This window comes from Rutilus rutilus, assembly GCF_951802725.1.
Source record: "Rutilus rutilus genome assembly, chromosome: 13".
NCBI classification, from domain to species: Eukaryota; Metazoa; Chordata; class Actinopteri; order Cypriniformes; family Leuciscidae; genus Rutilus; species Rutilus rutilus.
Window position 1 is genome coordinate 30671083 of NC_140218.1, and position 20989 is coordinate 30692071.

General features: G+C 41.9%; 1 protein-coding gene across 1 annotated transcript in view; it reads right to left on the minus strand.

Annotated features, from left to right (window-relative positions):
• Positions 1–16637, minus strand: part of LOC311302990 (uncharacterized protein) — a gene marked incomplete at both ends in the record, with an annotated part of 79445 nt that extends 62808 nt beyond the window's left edge. The window contains 5 exons of the mRNA XM_084429193.1: positions 3187–3244; positions 11444–11545; positions 12332–12433; positions 14919–15253; positions 16242–16637. Of these exons, the coding sequence (XP_084285319.1) occupies positions 3187–3244; positions 11444–11545; positions 12332–12433; positions 14919–15253; positions 16242–16637 (993 nt within the window). The remainder of the gene's footprint in view (positions 1–3186; positions 3245–11443; positions 11546–12331; positions 12434–14918; positions 15254–16241) is intronic.
• Between the last annotated feature and the right edge of the window lie 4352 nt (positions 16638–20989).

A 20989-nucleotide genomic window follows, 5' to 3' on the forward strand; every position in this document is an offset into this window, starting at 1 on the left:
TGAAGTAATTTATATTTAAAAAACAAATATTCTCAGTTTATGTAATCTGTATGAAAAGAGAGAGATGTCAGCCGTTTTCATCTCAGCTCATTGTAGCTCATTAAGTTTTAATGTCACCACGCCCACGGAGAGCGCGCACTATTCAAATGCAAATGATCTGAGGCGATCCATGCAAACGTGGCAACGCCCACATCAGCTGGATAAAACACACTGCGAGTTTAATCAGACTCGTACACTTTGTCGTCTTGCTTCGCTGTGAGGAATAATCCTTAGGAATAATTTAGTTTCACATCGAGGAGCAATGGATCCAGCTATTCAGAGGACTGTGAGTATGTGTTTTATTCTTAAGTGCTTTGTTCTAATCGCGATAAGGACTGTTTAAATATGAATCGCGTGTCTGTGTGTGAATGAATGAACGGCACAGATGTTTACTACAGCTGTAAACAACAGCGCACACTTGCACTTACATTAGTAAACATGTTATTTTTTACATGAACACATCTACTAGTTTAGCTTTTACCAAACTATATTGCTATACTGAGATGAGTAAAAATCAACTGAAATGTTGAAATAAAATGTCTTTGTATAAGCAACGTATTAAACTGCAAATTAACATTTATATGCAAATATTTCTGCTTATATGTTAAATATATAGTATGTGATGTTTTGTTAAAAATAAAGTAGGTATATTGATTTATCAACTAAGATGTTATTATAGTGTTTGTTCCAATATTCAAACTAATGAATCCTTAACTTTGAAATACATATGATCAAATCGATGTATGCTTTTTAAAAAGAACTCGAAAATATTGTTGATTTATATGTGAAAACTGTTTAATAAAATATATTATATTTTATATTCCAAAACTTTCTGAAAATACAGTATGAGAATTAACTGCATAGTTACTAGTTACTAGTCCTAGTTACTAGCAATTTGCATGCATACAAAATAAGTCCTCACATTCTTTACTTGTGGTACTCTCAGTGACACACCTGAATGAAAGGCTCATTATGCAGCTCATTATGGGGTCATTGTCTTCTCAGGTGTGAATCACGCCCACACGCATATTGCCTTTTCAAACAAAACGTGTCTTACAAAGTTTAAATCAATGTATTGTTTTATGTGAATGATTAGGCAGGATGATTTTCAGATCATTTTGAAGAAAAAACTCTAAGTGACAACACCCATTATTCAAAAGTCTTGTGGACACATATTTAGTATGTGTTTTGTGGCCCTATTTCAGAAACTTAAATTTTTAGTTTTTTCAATAACCATGCATAAACATTATTCTCTCAAAAATACAAACATGTACGTACATGTTGCTCACATATTATGGTGTTCACGTAGTATAACTGCGTAGCGCTTCTGGGTTGTACGTCAGACGCATCACACACATGACCAGCGTCGGCCAATAGTGAGCCTACGTGTGACGTACAACACAGATGCGCTACGCAGTTATACTACGTGAAAAAACTCGAGGCCCAGAGAGAAGGAAATGAATAGTGGAATAAAGTCGTTATTTTTTTTGTTTTTTTGCGCACAAAAAGTATTCTCGTCGCTTTATAAACTTAAGATTGAGCCACTGTAGTCACTTGGACTACATTGATGATGTCTGTATTACCTTTTCTGGACATGGACAGTATACCGTACATACATTTTCAATGGAGGGACAGAAAGCTCTCGGACTAAATCTAAAATATCTTAAACTGTGTTCCGAAGATGAACGGAGGTCTTACGGGCTTGGAACGACATGAGGGTGAGTCATTAATGACATAATTTTCATTTTTGGGTGAACTAACCCTTTAAGCAAGAATGGGAGAAGGAACTTGCTATAGAATTGTCCAGTGATTCATGGGAAGGATGTCTTAATAAAATTCATGAATGTTCTATTAATGCTAGACATGTGATCCAATTTAAAGTTATCCACAAACTTCATTATTCAAGGACCAAACTACTGTACATAGGATTTACCTATCCTCTACATGTAACAAATGTAAAATCGTAGAAGGTACGTTGTCTCATGCTTTCTGGTCATGTCATAAAATCTGGCCTTTCTGGCAGCATATATTTTAATTTCCCTCAGAAGCATATAAAATTAACTAGGCACCTGAGCCAAAAGTGGGCATTTTTGGGGATACTTCAAGTATAGGAAATAAATATTTATCACAGGTCGTTTCGTTATGCATGATCTCAGCAAAAAAAGCAATTTTACAGAAGTGGAAATCTGAGTCGGTGCCCATATTTGAGAGTTGGCTCAGAGACCTAAGTAATGTTTTACCCCTCGAAGAGCTGAGATATAAGTTAGAAAATAGACCCAAGACATATGTAAAAATTTGGAACCCAATAAAATCCTTACTTAATCTTGATTTATAACTTCTTAAAGGCTTAGTGGTCAAGGAAAGGTGTGCGCTTTGACTAGATATTACCTGTTATCTTAACAAGGACCTGTAGTACTTCCGACAATCAGGTTAATAAAGATGGTTACCGCCTTTTTAGTTCTTGTTAGTATTAAAGTTACTGGGAATATCCTTAGTGATAGAAGTTAAGTGTCATTTGCAATTTTCTTCCATTCATATATTCTTTTTACCCACTTAATTATCTCATTTTTCATTGACGTGTATGGACATGTATGTGAACATGATGTATGTGAACATGATGTATGTGGGCTGTTACAAGTATGTATGCATATGGTATGAGTATGCAAGTACGCGTGGCCATGCAGGTGTATAAGTATAAATGTGTTTGTATGAGTATATGGGGTGTGTAAATGAATGTAATGCACATATATGTATAATTATGTAGGTATATATAGTTTTCTTTAAATATAGGTGTATATACATTTATGATATGTATATGTATGTATATATTATTAGTATGCATTATCAAAGTAATTTTATTCATTCATTTTTGTTGGTTTTATTTTTCCTCATATGTTTATATATTCATATATTTACTATATTTACGCAGTCAGTCACATACTCATTTAGTTTCTTGGAGTACAATATGAACGACTTGTACTTATAACATCTACGAATGAGGGCAGGTGGGAGGTTTTGTTTCTGACACTTATAGTAGAACATATTGTGATTGTTATTAATGTTTCCCTGTTTACCAAAAGCTTCAAAAACATTTATAAACATAGAAAAACCTAGTCCCACACAGAAAAACATAAAAATCACTCCTACCTTAAAAATAGAGTCCAACTGCTTCTTTTCAAGGGACTTTGATCCATCCTGTTTGTGACTGATTAGAACATTGGAAATCATTTATCAGAACATTTAAATATTTGTTCAAGCATTTAATACACAACTCTACATCTATGGATACATATGTATTTTTCAGTGTTTCCCAACCCTGTTCCTGGAGCACACCAATGGTACACATTATCAAACTCTTCCTGATTAAGCAAACCTGATTCAACTTATCAGCTCATTAGTAGAGACTCCAAGACAAGGGAATCTGTCCAGAATCACCCCCTATACCATTAAATAGGGGGGACAGCCATTTGTAGTGGTGTCTGAAACCATAGTGGGTGTTATTCAGTGCACTCATTCAATCCCATAATGCACCGCACTAACGAGTGTACAACTGATGCATGCTCAACGGCTAGAGAATACCGAACGGTGCAAGGCCGGTGGCGTGATTGATAATGAGCAACACCTGCGTGACACACCGGTTTCGTATCTCTCGCGGAGGAGCAGAAGCATAAAAGGGGGAGCGACGACAGTGGAGATTGAGAGAGGCCAAACCTGGACTACTTTATTTGAAAAATTGCTCTGAAAAATTACAACCTTTAATACTCAATGGATACCAGGTAGAAATAGTCAATAGTTTTAAATACTTGGGAACATTCATAGATAGTATCTTGAGTTTTGCTGGAAATGTGGATTATGTTTTTAAAAAGGCAATGCAGAGATTGCATCTTATTTGGAGGCTAAAACACTTTGGCGTGAGCAAAAACTATTTTAGAGATTGTCTATAAGAATCTTGTATAGAGTATTATGTCTTTTTATATGACTATGTGGTATGGAGTTCTGACTGTTAAATCAAAGCAGAAATTGTCTAGGGTGGTTAATGTAGCTAGCGCAATTGTAGGTAAGACACAAAGACAACTGATTGAGATGTATTTATTAAAAGTTAAACAAAAAGCATGGGTTATTATAGAGGATTTTTCTCATCCCTTACATTCTAAATTCCAGTTGTTACCATCAAGGAGACAGTTTAGACAACCTAGGGCGAGTAAAAATGTGTACCAGATGTCATTTGTGCCAACTGCCATTCGGGGGGCGGTCGAGCTCGCTGTCGACTGCCTGGGTGCTGAAGGGGCGGCTGCTGTCCGTGAGGGAGCGGAGGAGTCGCCGCCGTTTGCCAGAGGCCGGAGCCTGCTGCCGTTCACCATGATGGGGAGAAGCAGGGAACGGGGGACTCCTGCCGTCTGCCCTGAGCGCTGCCTCGGGTATGTGGCGAGCAGGACGAGGCTGAGGGCCGTGGGAGAACGGCGCAAGGCCGGTGGTGTGATTGATAATGAGCGACACCTGCGAGATGCATCGGTCTTGTATCTCTCACGGAGGAGCTGAAGCATAAAAGGGGGAGCGATGACAGTGGAGATCGAGAGAGGCCAGGCCTGGACTATTTTATTTAATGTTTTAAATAAAATAATGTTTTTGTATTTGTATTTCGTTCTTGTGATCAGTGATTCTTAAAGTGTGAAGATGTCACACCCTCTGGAGGTGTGTGAGCCAATAAGAAGTTGTTCCCTAAGGAGGGAATTTCTTTACGACCCTTTGTTCAGTAATTTGATTGGGTGTTTAACAAAAGAATCTTCAAGATTCTTATAATACTAAGGTGTCACACAGTTAGCAAAATGTAATGTAAATTAACAAATGGGAGACGAAGATTGGAGTTTAAAGTGACAAAACATGCTACACATATGATTTTGGTTAACCATAGTATGCAAGTCTATGAAACATTGATCCAAAGAGTTTAAAAGAGAAAATGAATACATAGGTCAAAGAAATAATAGTATCAAAGACACTACACAAGACAGTAAATCATTCACACAGTGTCCTGGGATGCAAGTTCATTTATAGATCAGTTTGTCTATAAATGAATGCAGGAAAGTCTGTTTTAAGGTCTGTTTCTGTCTTTCCTATGGCCTAGGTCTTGACAACATGACCTAATTTTTCACAGCAATAAAGCCATCTTATCTGATCGTTACCCTGGCGACTGAAACCTTTCCTGCTCTCTTGTCTCTTTTGGGGGGATGTTTCATTCCTAAGAGTGGGCTTTGAAGCTTATTTGTTAAATGTAACAAATAGTTATGTGTCTGACTGTGTCTGATTGTCTCAGTCGTTACAGCACACAGTGTCTGAATTCAATCACTCGTTTTCTTTCACTCTTTCAAGTGAACTAAGTGGGCCAATGTAGGGAATAGGGAATGAGGGTATAGGGTATGATTTCGGATACAACCCAGAAGTAGATAGGCTACAGCCAAAATGTGTACTATTGGTGTGCCTCAAGGAACACGGTGGGGAAACACTTAACTACACAGATAACAGAATTTCTGTTAGCTCCCCAGCACCACACACTCATTAAGGATACGTTTACATGACAAAAATGTACTAAAAACTGAAACATTTTTCCTTTGCGTTTTTGACAAGTTGACAAAAACAACTAAAAACGCTGTATGATGCTGGCAATGTCACTTTGTAAAGCACTAAATGGTTTATCTCTTTAATAATTGAGCGAGCTCTTAACACGTTATAGTCATTCACGTCTATTGCAATCTCAAAATTCTGGATAGTTGATAATAGAATTAGAATATCAAAATCAACTACAGGCGGTAGATCCTTTTCCCATTTAGCATCCAAACTCTGGAATAGTCTTCCTAGCCTAGCAGACACACTCTATTAGTTTAAATCTAAACTAACAGATCTCTCTAACCTGGCATACACATAACACATTATCAATTTGTATTATTCAAATCAGTTAAATGATTGTTATAAATTAACAATTTATAGGCTGCATAAATTAGGTCAACCCGAACCAGGAACACTTCCTATAACACTCAATGTACTTGTTACATCGTAAAGAATGATAGCATCTACGCTAATGGTATGTCTTTTTCATCCTTATCCCGAGGTTACCGTAGTCAGACGGATCAGATCCATATCCAGGTCAGATGGTGGCCCTGCCCCTAGACACGACCACAATGCAGCCCTTAATGTCAGCAGAGATCATGTCAGATAGACAATCCCCTGTGAAGGCTTGTCGACATAACAGCCTTCGGCACAGATCCTCAGCAGAGACCACAAGACAAGTCCTCTGCACAGACCTATGACCAGTTTTGTCTCTATTCTGGCATGATGAATCAATCTTCAAGCAAAAGGAACTGTATAAAATATTTGAATGCTACTACTCCAGAATCTGATTTCTGACTTGTGATGCAGCCTGAATCATAATCACACTGTGTTTGTTCGTTGGCCAGGGGAGAACTGGCCCCCCAACTAAGCCTGGTTTCTCCCAAATCTTTTCTCCATTCTGTTACCTAATGGAGTTTGGGTTTCTTGCCACTGTCACCTCTGGCTTGCTTAGATGGGGAAACTTATACTGACACTGTTGTATGAGAACTGAACTGAGCTGGACGATGACATAATTTTTTGCAGAACTGCTTTATAGATGAAATTAACTCATTCAATTATTGATTATCTTTACAACAGAACTGATTTTTGATCAAATAAATGCAGGTTTGATGTGCATTAGAGACTTCTTTAAAACCATTAAAAATATGAATGTGTCCAAGTTTTTGACCAGTACTGTATATTCTTTTATATATACAATTGCCTCAAAATTATCACAAATCTTAAGATATAAGTCCTTTCACGTCACCATTTTGCATGTTGTTGTCAGCCTACACTTCACATAATAGGCCTGTAGGTGCCGCCTGGGCTTGATTTTACCAACTATGATAGTTGGTTATGATAGTTTTTCAAATGGTAAATGGTGTATCAATATACATAGACTACATACAAGTGACTTAAATACTACTTACCATTAATGCTACTTTTGGTGCTGGTTTTGTGCAGTGCTTTGTACTCAGTTAACATCCATTGTTTAAACTATGCAGATTTAGATCGCTTCATACATGTAAATTCGTCTGTCCATGTAATTTTCAAATGATTACAAACAGGCATCAATGAATTATGTAATATTTTAAACTATGTAATATGTGACCCTGGACCACAAAACCAGTCACATGGGTCAATTTTCTGAAATTGAGATTTATACATCACCTGAAAGCTGAATAAATAAGCTTTCCATTGATGTATGGTTTGTTAGGATAGGGCAATATTTGTTCGAGATACAACTATTAGAAAATCTGGAATCTGAGGATGCAAAAAAAATCTAAACATTGAGAAAATCTTCTTTAAACTTGTCCATTTACACTCACCTAAAGGATTATTAGGAACACCATACTAATACTGTGTTTGACCCCCTTTCGCCTTCAGAACTGCCTTAATTCTACGTGGCATTGATTCAACAAGGTGCTGAAAGCATTCTTTAGAAATGTTGGCCCATATTGATAGGATAGCATCTTGCAGTTGATGGAGATTTGTGGGATGCACATCCAGGGCACGAAGCTCCCGTTCCACCACATCCCAAAGATGCTCTATTGGGTTGAGATCTGGTGACTGTGGGGGCCATTTTAGTACAGTGAACTCATTGTCATGTTCAAGAAACCAATTTGAAATGATTCGAGTTTTGTGACATGGTGCATTATCCTGCTGGAAGTAGCCATCAGAGGATGGGTACATGGTGGTCATAAAGGGATGGACATGGTCAGAAACAATGCTCAGGTAGGCCGTGGCATTTAAATGATGCCCAATTGGCACTAAGGGGCCTAAAGTGTGCCAAGAAAACATCCCCCACACCATTACACCATCACCACCAGCCTGCACAGTGGTAACAAGGCATGATGGATCCATGTTCTCATTCTGTTTACGCCAAATTCTGACTCAACCATCTGAATGTCTCAACAGAAATCGAGACTCATCAGACCAGGCAACATTTTTCCAGTCTTCAACTGTCCAATTTTGGTGAGCTCGTGCAAATTGTAGCCTCTTTTTCCTATTTGTAGTGGAGATGAGTGGTACCCGGTGGGGTCTTCTGCTGTTGTAGCCCATCCGCCTCAAGGTTGTGCGTGTTGTGGCTTCACAAATGCTTTGCTGCATACCTCGGTTGTAATGAGTGGTTATTTCAGTCAAAGTTGCTCTTCTATCAGCTTGAATCAGTCAGCCCATTCTCCTCTGACCTCTAGCATCAACAAGGCATTTTCGCCCACAGGACTGCCACATACTGGATGTTTTTCCCTTTTCACACCATTCTTTGTAAACCCTAGAAATGGTTGTGCGTGAAAATCCCAGTAACTGAGCAGATTGTGAAATACTCGTGCCCGTCTGGCACCAACAACCATGCCACGCTCAAAATTGCTTAAATCACCTTTCTTTCCCATTCTGACATTCAGTTTGGAGTTCAGGAGATTGTCTTGACCAGGACCACACCCCTAAATGCATTGAAGCAACTGCCATGTGATTGGTTGATTAGATAATTGCATTAATGAGAAATTGAACAGGTGTTCCTAATAATCCTTTAGGTGAGTGTATGTTCAAGATTGTGCTGCATCCACTCACAAAAATAAATTATTTATACATTTACGGTAGGAAATTTACTAAATATCTTCATGGAACATGATCTTTACTTAATATCCTAATGATTTTTGGCATAAAAGAAAAATCGATTATTTTGACCCATACAATGTATTGTTGTCTATAGCCACAAATATACCCGTGCGACTTATGACTGGATTTGTGATCCAGGGTCACATATGTGGATTTTTTTATTGAATCGACACACTACCTTTTGATTATCATATACTCACTGAAAGAACCATATTTGGCTCGAGAGCATCGACTCAGAGCAGACTGTGGAATACCAACGTTTACACTAGTACATTTTCATTTTAAAATGCATAACTTTTGCAGTCAAAAGTTCAGTCAAGTCCGAAGCAAGACACATGCAAGTGACGCAACCCATAGCAACACGTTATGGCAATAACACCTCAGACTGACAGATACGTAAAAATAAACGTGAATTTAGGCTACTTTAGTTTTTTACACATTGACATGTTAATTATAATCAAATGCATTTTGTTTTATTGACCACAATATTATCATTGATATTTGTTGATTAATTTTGAAAAAGGGAAGGGGCTCGAGCCCCCAGGCGGCTGTTAACACTATTAACATAGTGTCAGCAATCAACGCAGCGTTTCGGCCAATAAGATTGCTGTGATTTCAGACATTGTCAATGTGCCTTAGAGCGTCAGCAACTGACGTTCCCCTCTCTGGGAACTGGGGTTACATGTATTCCCAATGTTACATGGTACAATGTATACATATGTAACCCATCCCACCCCCCACGATCCATGGGCTGAACACATTTAGATAATTAGACAAATTAATGTTTCAATGATCAAATCTAAATTAATATCTAAATCTATCTAAAGAATATAAATATGTATAATAATGTTTTACAAATCTTGTTCAAAGCACATGTTCCAGGTTCTTAATAATGTACTATTTGTATCGGTGTGGTTTCATGTAATGTAGAATTTATTTTATTCAATTATTATAAAACAAACATTAAACCATGAGACTGTCCTCACCTCTCATCAGCAGACGGTTCCCTGAAGTTAACTGGTGTACCAATTGATTCAGTGCTCTTCATAGACACACAGCTGGGTTCAGGACATTCTCTCTGAATTAGACTAAAACACAACATAAATTATGCACAGTTAAAAAATGAAGCCACCCACATAAATTTGGAAACCTTAATTTGTTCTTAGTCTTCATACACCCTCCCCCGATTCTCGTTCTCAAAAACACGTACATCAGTGTCACATGAGGCTGCAGTAAGAAGTGCATGAAGACGAATGGCTCAAAAGGAGACAGTCTTTAATATCATACTCAGGAAACTAAGGTTAACTCAGAGTTATAAACACAACAGGTGATCAGAGTAGGTGTGTAGAACTAATTAACAAACAACGAGATTAATTAGAGAACTAAGTCAAACGAATTCAGAAACTGAGAATACATGTTACAGTAGCTCCCCATCCCAGAAGGCGCGTCCTTGTGCCGAAACGAGTCCTGACCGATGGAGACGGCGTAGCAGAGAGGTCAACGGACCAGGGTGACCTCCATGGCCCGGAAGCCCAAGGTGGAGCTGCAGAGACTGGGGCAAGGCAGACCGGGGCGACGACGGAGGGCGTGAGGACGACAGGGAAGCCGGAAGGAAGGAGAAGCCTGGTGGAGGGTAGAGGCGCAGCCGGGGAACCAAAAGTCCATGGCGGAAACAGAGGGACGACTGACTGAGGCTGAGCTGGAAGGACGAGGGAGTCCCGGTGGAGTCCTAGGGTTGACAGATCACGGTGAGTCGAGGGAGCGCAGAGTCGAGGCGGCGCAGACAGACTGACAGGTCGAGGTGGAGGCATGGGCCTGGAGGCTTGAGGTGAAGCCAGGGAATCCTCATCCTCGTGCCAAGCTGGTGATTGAGAAGCCTGAGGCGAATCTGATGAGCCATACAGAGTTAGCGGCACGAGCAGAGCTGAGGACAAGGACGACACCAGTGGAGCCGACGGAACCAGCGAAGGAGATGAGACCAGAATGTTGGGCGGTAACACAGGAGGAGAAAGATCTCTGGACGGGACCGGAGCATCCAGATAGCCGGACGGGACTCAGGAGGGAACTGGATCTGCAGACCACAGATCTATAAGGCAATGGTCCTCTCCTGGTTCTGTGATGGAATGGACAGCACACTTTGAATCCGTGGCGACCCAGGTGGCGGACTCTAGCGCTCGGTCGGTGGTAGGCGTGGGTCCGGGCTCCTTCTCTGGCTCGCTGAGGGTAAACAGGGCGTCGCCCTGCTGAAACCTTCACCACCAATATTCCACCAGCGGTGGATTCTCGCAGGCAACAAGGCGAAGCAGTGCTGGTATGTCCATCTTAATTTTTTTCGGTCCTATATTCTGTCATGTGAGGCTGTTGTAAATAGTGGACGAAGACCAATGGCTCAAAAGGAAACAGTCTTTAATATCATACTCAGGAAAACTCAGAAGAATCATCCAAAACACAAGTACACAACATAGGCGATACAGGACAGGGAATTAATTAATTAACTCAGGGCTTATAAAAACAAGAGGTATTCAGAATAGAAACATAACAGGTGTGTCAAACTAAATAACAACCAACAAGATTAATTAAGCCCCTTTCACACAGCGCATTGATCCTAGGAAAGTGCCAGAGTGCCTTCTGTGTGTTTTAAAATTTAGAAATTTTTATAAAAGATTATGATAAAACAAATACGAAACCATGAGACTGTCCTCACCTCACATCAGCAGAAGGCTCCCTGAAGTTAACTGGTTTATCCATTGATTCAGTGCTCTTCATGGACACACAGCTGGGTTCAGGAGATTCTCCCTGAATTGGACTAAAACACAACAGAAATAAGACACAAACTGAGGCACTCAAGAGTTAAAGTAAATGTATATAAAAAGCCTTTATTTCATCATGGCTTAAGCAATTCAAAACAGTTTTCAAATAACCGTACACCGACGCGTTGCAGCTAATAAGCCTTCATCAGGGTGAGTACTTTTAAGCAGCAATTAGTCATGTGACAATCACCTGATTACGTAACATAGTATAGTCACAATAGAGAAGAAATTGTTAGAAAAAAAGATAAGACATATCTAACAAAAACTAAATTAAACCCGACATTATAGGTTCCAAAAAAAAGGAAAAAAAAAATATATATATATACATAAATACAAGGACAACATCACAAAAGATATCAATGAAATATACAAATCAGAAATTCAAATATAGTTCTTAGGGTGAACATTCGTTGAGGGTGGTTGAGGGTGAACATTCATTGTATTTCGGAAAGCACCTACAATAATCGAAAGTTTTTGCGATTCGTTAATCATGGCAGCTGTAATTAAACCATTTTCTGGGAAAGTGCCAGAGTGCCTTCTGTGTGAACGCAAACACGTCTCGGGATTGATGCCGGGATCGATCCCGAGTTGGGGACCTAGTAACATTGCCGGTATCAGTCCCGGAACCCACTCTGTGTGAACAAAAGCCGTAATCAATGATGTAAGGAGTGTGTCGTAGTGATGACGCTGAAGTTGGGATCGTTCACCAGCTAGTGAAACGGTACGTAATGCGCTAGTTTATGATCGAATCAGAAAAAAATTAAAATAAAATCTGTCCTCACCTCACATCAGCAGAAGGCTCCCTGAAGTTAACTGGTTTATCCATTGATTCAGTGCTCTTCATGGACACACAGCTGGGTTCAGGAGATTCTCCCTGAATTGGACTAAAACACAACAGAAATAAGACACAAACTGAGGCACTCAAGAGTTAAAGTAAATGTATATAAAAAGCCTTTATTTCATCATGGCTTAAGCAATTCAAAACAGTTTTCAAATAACCATACACCGACGCGTTGCAGCTAATAAGCCTTCATCAGGGTGAGTCCTTTTAAGCAGCAATTAGTTAGTCATGTGACAATCACCTGATTACGTAATATAGTATAGTCACAATAGAGAAGAAATTGTTAGATACAAAGATAAGACATATCTAACAAAAACTAAATTAAACCCGACATTATAGGTTCCAAAAAAAGGAAGAAAAATCACAAAAGATATCAATGAAATATACAAATCAGAAATTCAAATATAGTTATTAGGGTGAACATTCGTTGAGGGTGGCTGAGGGTGAACATTCATTGTATTTCGGAAAGCACCTACAATAATCGACAGTTTTTGCGATTCGTTAATCATGGCAGCTGTAATTAAACCATATATATATATATATATATATATATATATATTTCTTTTTATTGGAACATATTATGTTGGGTTTAATTATGTTTTGGTGAGATTTGTCTTCTCTTTTTATCTAAAATTTCTTCTCTATTGTGACTATTCTATATTACGTAATCAGGTGATTGTCACATGACTAGCTAATTGCTGCTTAAAAGGACTTTGAGTGTGTTTGGTTCTGTTAGGCCTTGATACGTTTTTATGAGTCGCATTTTCCTTACATCCAAAGAGAACTGGGACATGGATTTTTACACCCCGTGCAATGCTTTTTTGCACTCCTTTTTTGCACTCCTTGTCTTAAGACACAAACGGATTTCACCAATGCAACATGTTCCTAGATAAACATCTTTGTTTATCCTTGAACAACATTCCAATCAGCCAATCAGATTTGAGGGACAAGTTTATAGGTTATGTCAAGTTTAGGCTTAAAAACAGCAACTTCTTATTCACCTACAATTTCACTCTGATTTTAGGGATAAGTCATGCGTAGGGTTAGGTTTAGGGGTAGGGATATATATGGCTAGGATAAAAACTTTGGACAGGAATGTTGCCAGGATCAACAAAATATGTTGGAACCCAGGAACACATCTAACTCTGCAAAATCAGGACGTGCGTCAGGCTTTCTCTATGCGGAATTAAAACACTCACAAGGTGAGGGGGTTGAGGTTTTCCCAACAAATGATACAAAAACAGTTTCATAATATAATTTTGGTATATAATTATGTATATAATTTTGTATATAATTATGGTTTAATTACAGCTGCCATGATTACAGCATTCTGCTTGAATTCCCACTGCAGGAAAACGTCTCTGGTTACTGATGTAACCTATGTTCTCTGAATAGGGAACGAGATGCTGCATAGCTTAAGACGCAATGGGAACGCCCTCTGGGTGTGCCGATTGTCTGAAGCCCTTATAGAATCACGCCAATTTATTGGCTGATGGCACGGGCGCCGCCCCGACGCTCTTACGTCATCACATTATATATGTGCGCGTGCCATCTGCTTTCTCTGCCGAAAAATAAGCTTGTCGGCAGCGCGAGGAGCTTGGTAGCAAATGCAGCGTCTCGTTCCCTATTCAGAGAACATAGGTTACATCAGTAACCAGAGACGTTCTCTTTCATAGGTTCACTCAACGCTGCGTAGCTTACGACGCAGTGGGAACGAAATACCAAACTAGCCAAACTATAGCGCTGCCATAACTAGTACAATCACCAGATAACTCACACAACTGGTTCAAGCAGATGAAACTTGGGAACCGGGAGTCACGTCGAGATCCAAACTGTAGAATCTGACAAAAGTGTGCGGAGAGGACCAGCCTGCCGCCACACAAATGTCTTCCAGGAGGGCCCCTCTAAAAAGTACTTGAGAGGAAGCCACACTTCTGGTGGAATGTGCCCTGATGCTAAGAGGTGAAGGTAGACCGCGCACCTCACATGCCAGTAAAATAGCCTCTGTAACCCAGTGGGAAATTCTCTGCTTTGATGCGGCAAGCCCGCGGCGGCCAGCACGAAAACATACCAAGAGCTGGTTCGATTTTCTCCAACAGCCAGAGCGATCCACTTAGAACTTCAATGCTCGGACAGGGCAGAGCAAATTAAGTTTCCTGTCCTCCTCAGAAACAAAAGGAGGAGGATGGAAAGAGTGAAGTTTAATAACCAGAGAGCGAAATGCTGTGGACAATACTTTGGGCACATATCCTGGTCTCGGTCTTAAAGTCACCCTGACCAGACCAGGAGCGAAGTCTATACATGTCTCGCTAACAGAAAGAGCTTGCAAATCCCCCACCCGTTTCAACGAAGTCGAAGCTAACAAAAGAGTAACCTTGAGAGTCAGAATCCGCTCCGGAGCTGACTCCAAGGGCTCAAACGGAGCCTCCGTTAAGCCCTCCAGGATGACTGACAGGTCTCAAGAGGGAATTCCAGGGGAGCGTGCTGGTTTCAGGCGCCTAACCCCACGCATAAATGCAGAGACTAACCTTAGTTTACCCAGGGGGATCTCATCCGACTCTCTATGAGCTGCAATAGCAGCAATGTATACTCTCAGAGTGGTAGCGGCCGCTCCAGAAGCAAACTTCTCCTGTAGGAACTCAAGCACTGAACCCACCGGGCAGCTGACTGGATCCATAGCGTGTGTTGAACACCATGACTCAAAAACCCTCCACTTGGAGGAATACAGCCTTCTCGTGGAAAGGGCTCTCGCACTTGCAATGGTCTCCTGGACGTCAGCGGGAATCAGCGGACTCTGATGGGCAGGGGCGTCATGCAAGCCAAAATTCTGGGGGGGCACAATCTGAGACGTTGCAATTGTTTTCTGACGGGTGATATGGATCATGTTAGGAGGGGTCAGGGGGTTTCTCCCCCTGAATTTTTTTTAATTCTGGCTGCTAAACATACCATTTCAATGCAGTTTGGGAGGGACAGAAATACCTTAACGGAGCTAGCAGCAACCCTCCTCTATCTGAGGACTAAGTTAAAGTATCTATTTTGTAAGTTTATGTAAAAGACAGGTTGATGAAAGAACTGTAAACTCAAATTCAAAAGCTTTTGAAGTCTACTTCATTAAAGCGTGTTTACACACACACTTAGGCCTACTACACATGATTTTAAAAACAGTACCATTGCAGTTTTTATGTTATGATTTTAAATTGGTATGTGACCTAAGAACGATCTTACATTAAAGGTACATAAAGGTGCTGAGGTCTGACTTTGTGGTGCTCTGAAATTAAGTTATTTTAATATTTACTATGGCTTTGTATGGCAGTAACGTTAGCCAACTAGTTTACGGTTAGACTAGGCTAGCTATCGATAACGTTACACTGACACAACTTAAGTTAATGCTCTGAATTCGCAGCTAATATCAAATGCATCCATAACTTTTTCCAGGTCAACCACAAATAATCCCACTACCTTTTAATATCATCCGATAACTAATTCAATGCCGATTTGTTGCTTTGCCCACTTACCACTTCAAGACCATCTGTAAAACATTGCCAGCTCAACGTGCGAGACGAGTGAGTTGCTTGAACATACACAGCAAAGATTCTAGAGCGCTACGCGCGTAGCGCTCTAGATTTGATATAGGCCTACACAGACACCATATTAGGAAAAAGGGGCGGGCTGATGCTGACCGATTTATTACACATCCAGAAGAATACATTTGAGTCGTTATAGGCTCTGGTATATTATGGAGCATAATAGGAATAAAGTTGTGACAAAAAAATTATCAGGGAGGAAAAATCTGAGGGGGCACGTGCCCCCTCACTTTGAATGGGCATGACGCCACTGCTGATGGGCCATACGCATAGCTTCCAAATGTTGGGCGAGGGTGCCATATCCTGCCCTGAAGCTGGGATAGTAGATCCTCCCTGACCGGAATCTCCCAGGGATGGGATTCCAGAAGAGGAACCAGCGCCGAGAACCACGGCTGGGATGGCCAGAATGGGGCTACAGGTAGGAGACGGGTTCTGCTCTCCCTCACCCTGGAAAGAATCGCCTGGATCAATTTGACGGGCGGGAATGCATAAAGTTTCTGCATCGGCCAAGGGTGGGCGAATGCATCTATTCCCAACGGTGCTGGGGGGCTCAGGGAGAACCAAAGTGGGCATTGGGACGACTCCTGAGATGCAAATAGGTCCACTTCCGCTTTTCCGAACACGTCCCAAATCAGGGCTACTGTTTGACGGTTCAGCATCCATTCCCCCGACCTGAGCTTCTGCCTCGACAGAAAATCCGCTGCGAGGTTCAAGATCCCGGGGACATGGACTGCCCTCAGTGAAAAGAACTTGTCCTGAGCCAACAGGAGGAGGTGGCGTGCATGCCTGTCTAGGGTGTGCGACCGTGAACCCCCCTGTCGGTTTACATGGGACACTACCGCCATATTGTCTGTTCTGACAATGACATGGTGCCCTTCAAGAAAAGGGAGAAAGTGAAGAAGGGCCAGGGAAAAAGCTTTCAGCTCCAAGCTGTTTATGTGCCAAGAAAGACTCCCCAGTCCAGACCCCCCATGCTGGCCTGCCCTCGTAAACCGCGCCCCAGCCCGTCAGAGAGGCATCCATCGTAATCATTTGGCAACAGAAAACTGCACCCCTGCACCTTTCCGATGGAAGAGGGGGTCCCGCCAGATTGAAATGGTGCGGAAGCAACTGTGCGACACCTTCAACAGGCGAAGAGCCGGTCCTGCGGACCGGGCCCCTGAGAGCTTCATCCACCACAGAAAAGGTCTCATGTAGAGCAACACAGGGGAGGCTGTGGCCATGAGCCCTAGAAGCCTGCGGCAAGTGCCCACAGAAACACAATGGCCGAGCGTGAAGCGGGCCAAACATGTCACAAGACTGGAAATCCGGGCAGGAGCCAAACGGGCCTGCATCAGAACGGAATCCAGGCGCACCCCTAAGAAAACTGTGCGTTGAGCTGGGGTAAGAACACTCTTCTCTGTGTTTAACCTCAAGCCGAGAGACAGAATGTGACGAAGGACAATGTCCCTGTGGTGAGTCACTAATTTCCTGGAGTGGGCTAAAAGGAGCCAATCGTCCAGGTAGTTGAGTATTCGGATGCCCTGGAGCCGCAACGGGGCCAGAGCAGCATCCATACACTTTGTGAACGTTCTCGGCGCTAGAACGAGACCAAAAGGAAGGACTCTGTACTGGTACGCCTTTTCTCCAAAGGCGAATCTGAGGAACCTCCTGTGTCGCCGTACGACCTGAATATGGAAAATGCATCCTTCAGGTCTACTGTCACGAACCAGTCCCCCGCCCGAATTTGAGATATGATAGCTTTGAGAGTCAACATCTTGAATTTCCCTTTGTAAAGGGAGAAATTCAGCCGGCGGAGGTCTAGTATAGGTCGCAGACCGCCGCCCTTCTTCGGGACCAGGAAGTAACGGCTGAAGAAGCCTTACTCGACTTCCTTCGAAAGAACCTTTTCTATAGCTCCCTTGAGGAGAAGGGACGAAATCTCCTGCTGTAGTACAGAAGCCTCTGAGGCGCTGTCGACTACAGTTGGAAAAACCCAGTTGAAGCAAGGGGGGTTGCGACAGAACTGAAGCGTGTAGCCGAGCCGAACTGTACAGAAGATCCAAGGTGATACCCCTGGCAGACGCCTCCATTCTTGAAAGAAATGTGATAGAGGAAGCGGAGTGCTGCAATGCAGAGGACATACCTGTGTTAGGGTGTCGCGCTGACTCCTATGGGGTGGCGTGGTCGAACATGAAGGAGAGCACTTGGCGTCCTAACACGTAGTGGGAGGTACCACTGCCTGGATCGGTATTACCGGGTCTGCCTGCTCCTGAGGAAAACAGAACGTGCCTCCGAGGATGCGAGCGGCAGGTATCAAACGCTTCGGAGGCGAGGGGAGAAAGCTTAACGCATCTCCTTCCTCCTGCGCCGGACGGTTTGAACGAGGTTGAATAGGAACTGCACTTTGAAACACGCTGGGCGGCGAAAGTGGCAGGGTTGGAGAAGGAGAGCAAGTGAGAGGTGGGCAGAAACGCTTGCGCGGTCTGTCCCAACCTCGTAAATCGGGGGAAGCGCTCCTTTTTCTGACCTGAGGGTCAGGAACGATTCGAGGAGGCTGGAGCGGAAGGTTCTCGAGATCTCGTGATGCAGATCACTGAAAAAGGGCAGCTTTCTCCGCTCTGGCCTAGAATTAGGGCCACTTAAAAATCTTTTGTCGAGTTTAGACGATTGTGACTCACGGGGCTCGTCGGGCCAGTGAATGGCGAGCTTCTCTGTAGCGCGCGAAAGCACTTCAATAAGCTCCGTGTAGGTTGCAGTAAGCCGCGCTTCCTGGCCGCTAGGTGTGAGAACGTCATCAGCTAAAGCAGGCCCGAAATCCTCGGAGTCTAACACTGCAGTGTAAATCACATCTTCCAGCCCGAAAGAAACTGTCTCGCGCGCTCCCGGGCTGGGGCATTAATAATCATGTGAAAACTCGACTGGCAGGACGCCGCGTGCGTGCTCGGGAGAGGGAGGGAGAGAAAGGGCGAGGCCCGTCTGCTCATACTCTATATCCTCGAGCTCTACATCCGAACTCCAGGTCGCGGATCCCCGCGAGGCCTCAGCGGTCTCTGGAGCGCGACGGGGGGAAACGAATGACTCCTTCTCAAAAACCGCGAGCCTAAAGCGGAGGGTTTTGAGAAGCAGGTTGTCACAAAATTTACATTTTGACAAGCCTAGAACAGCCTCGCGCGCATGCGAAAAACCCAAACATTTTACACACTTACTGTGAGGGTCATCACTCGCAATAAAGCGAGCGCATGGCGTCAGGCAACGACGAAACTCCATGGCACTTCACTGAAAGGAGAACTGAGTTCCACTATTCGCAGTCGCTGAAGTGCAGATGAAGAATGTTGATGCTAAATCCAATATTTGGGCCAGAAAAACCGAGACCGAATGGCTTAAAATGTGAAGGCAGAGAAATCTGAGGAGCAGATGGCGCGTGCACGTATATAATGTGACGACGTAAGAGTGAACCTATGAAAGTGAACGTTTATTGCCACGATTGAGCAATGCAACCAACCACACACATCTTTTGAGTAAAGTAACAGCAACGGTGATTAAGGTGAATCATAATGAATGAGTTTTAAGCAATCTGATCCACAAATGCTTGATTTTTAAAAAAATATTTTTTGTACTAAAAACTAAATGTCTAGTAATTAATGACATTTCAGCTGTAAGAACAGAACACATAGGGCCTCTAGTTTGGTTTGGTGCTGAAGATGTTTCAGGTCTCGAGTATCAAAATTATTAATATCTTAAGCTCCCATTTGCTAAGTCATAATGCACAATAACAGAGACTTAATCCACTGATTCAGTTTTATTAGGTAAATAGAACTAAATAGGATTATACTACTCAGCAAGATTTATAACCCATTGCATGGACAATGGATTCTAGCCAAAAGCCTTTTTGAGGTCAAATCTTAGCAATATTAAAAACGTCACAAATATCTTCATTATTGGTAATAAGCAGTACTTTTCTTCTCATTCAGACAGTTTTGGAGCAAAAAAAAAAAAAAAACACCTGACCTGTAAAAAGTGCTTGGAATTCTCTCACCTCTTGACAGCAGGCATGTTGTGTACCCCCAAAAGACTTCTTTTGGTGGCCATACTTTAGCTCTGTCTAAAAAGTACATGCAGACAGTGAGTCACAGCGTTAATCACAGTAGAATATCCTGTTGCTGAAGTACTACAACCACAGTGGCACTTTGAAGTACTTGGTTGATCCATAAATGGTTGAAGATTAACCTCAAAATTTTAACAATTGTATTCTGTTATTCTACACATACAAAACTTTAACTTTCATTCTGTACTCACTGTGTTTCTCACATTTCAGGACTTGAAACTACCAATAGCGTTTGAAAGCTGCTTATCGTCTCACGTTGCTTGAGAGTGGTTTGTTCTAGTTTAGTCAACTACAGAATGATCTGGAGATGGAATCTCAACTTTCCAGTTCTACAACTTATTTGCAGTAATTATCATCATCGATCCAGGGGCGAGACATAATGTAGAAAATTAAACAGCGTTTACACAGCAGGAGCTTTACCCAGGAACTAGGAACTTTGAGGTGGTACTCTGTGTGTTTCAACGGCAGAAACCAGGACATACAGTGCATCCAGAAAGTATTTACAGTGTTTCACTTTTTCCACAATTTGTTATTTTACAGCCTTATTCCAAAATGGTTTAAATTCATTATTTTTCCTCAATTCTACAAACAATACCCAATACTGACAACAAGAAAGAAGTTTTTGAAATCTTTATAATCTATATAATCTATAAAAAAATAAAAAACACACATTTACATAAGAATTCACAGCCTTTGCTCAATACTTTGTTGAAGCACCTTTGGCACCAATTACAGCATCAAGTCTTTTTGTGCATGATGCTACAAGCTTGGCACACCTATTTTTGGGCAGTTTCTCCCATTCTTCTTCTCAAGCACCATAAGGGGGAGTGTCGGTGCACAGTCATTTTCAGATCATCTCCAGAGATGTTCAGTCGGGTGCAAGTTATCTTGTAGCCACTCCTTTGTTATCTTGGCTGTGTGCTTAGGG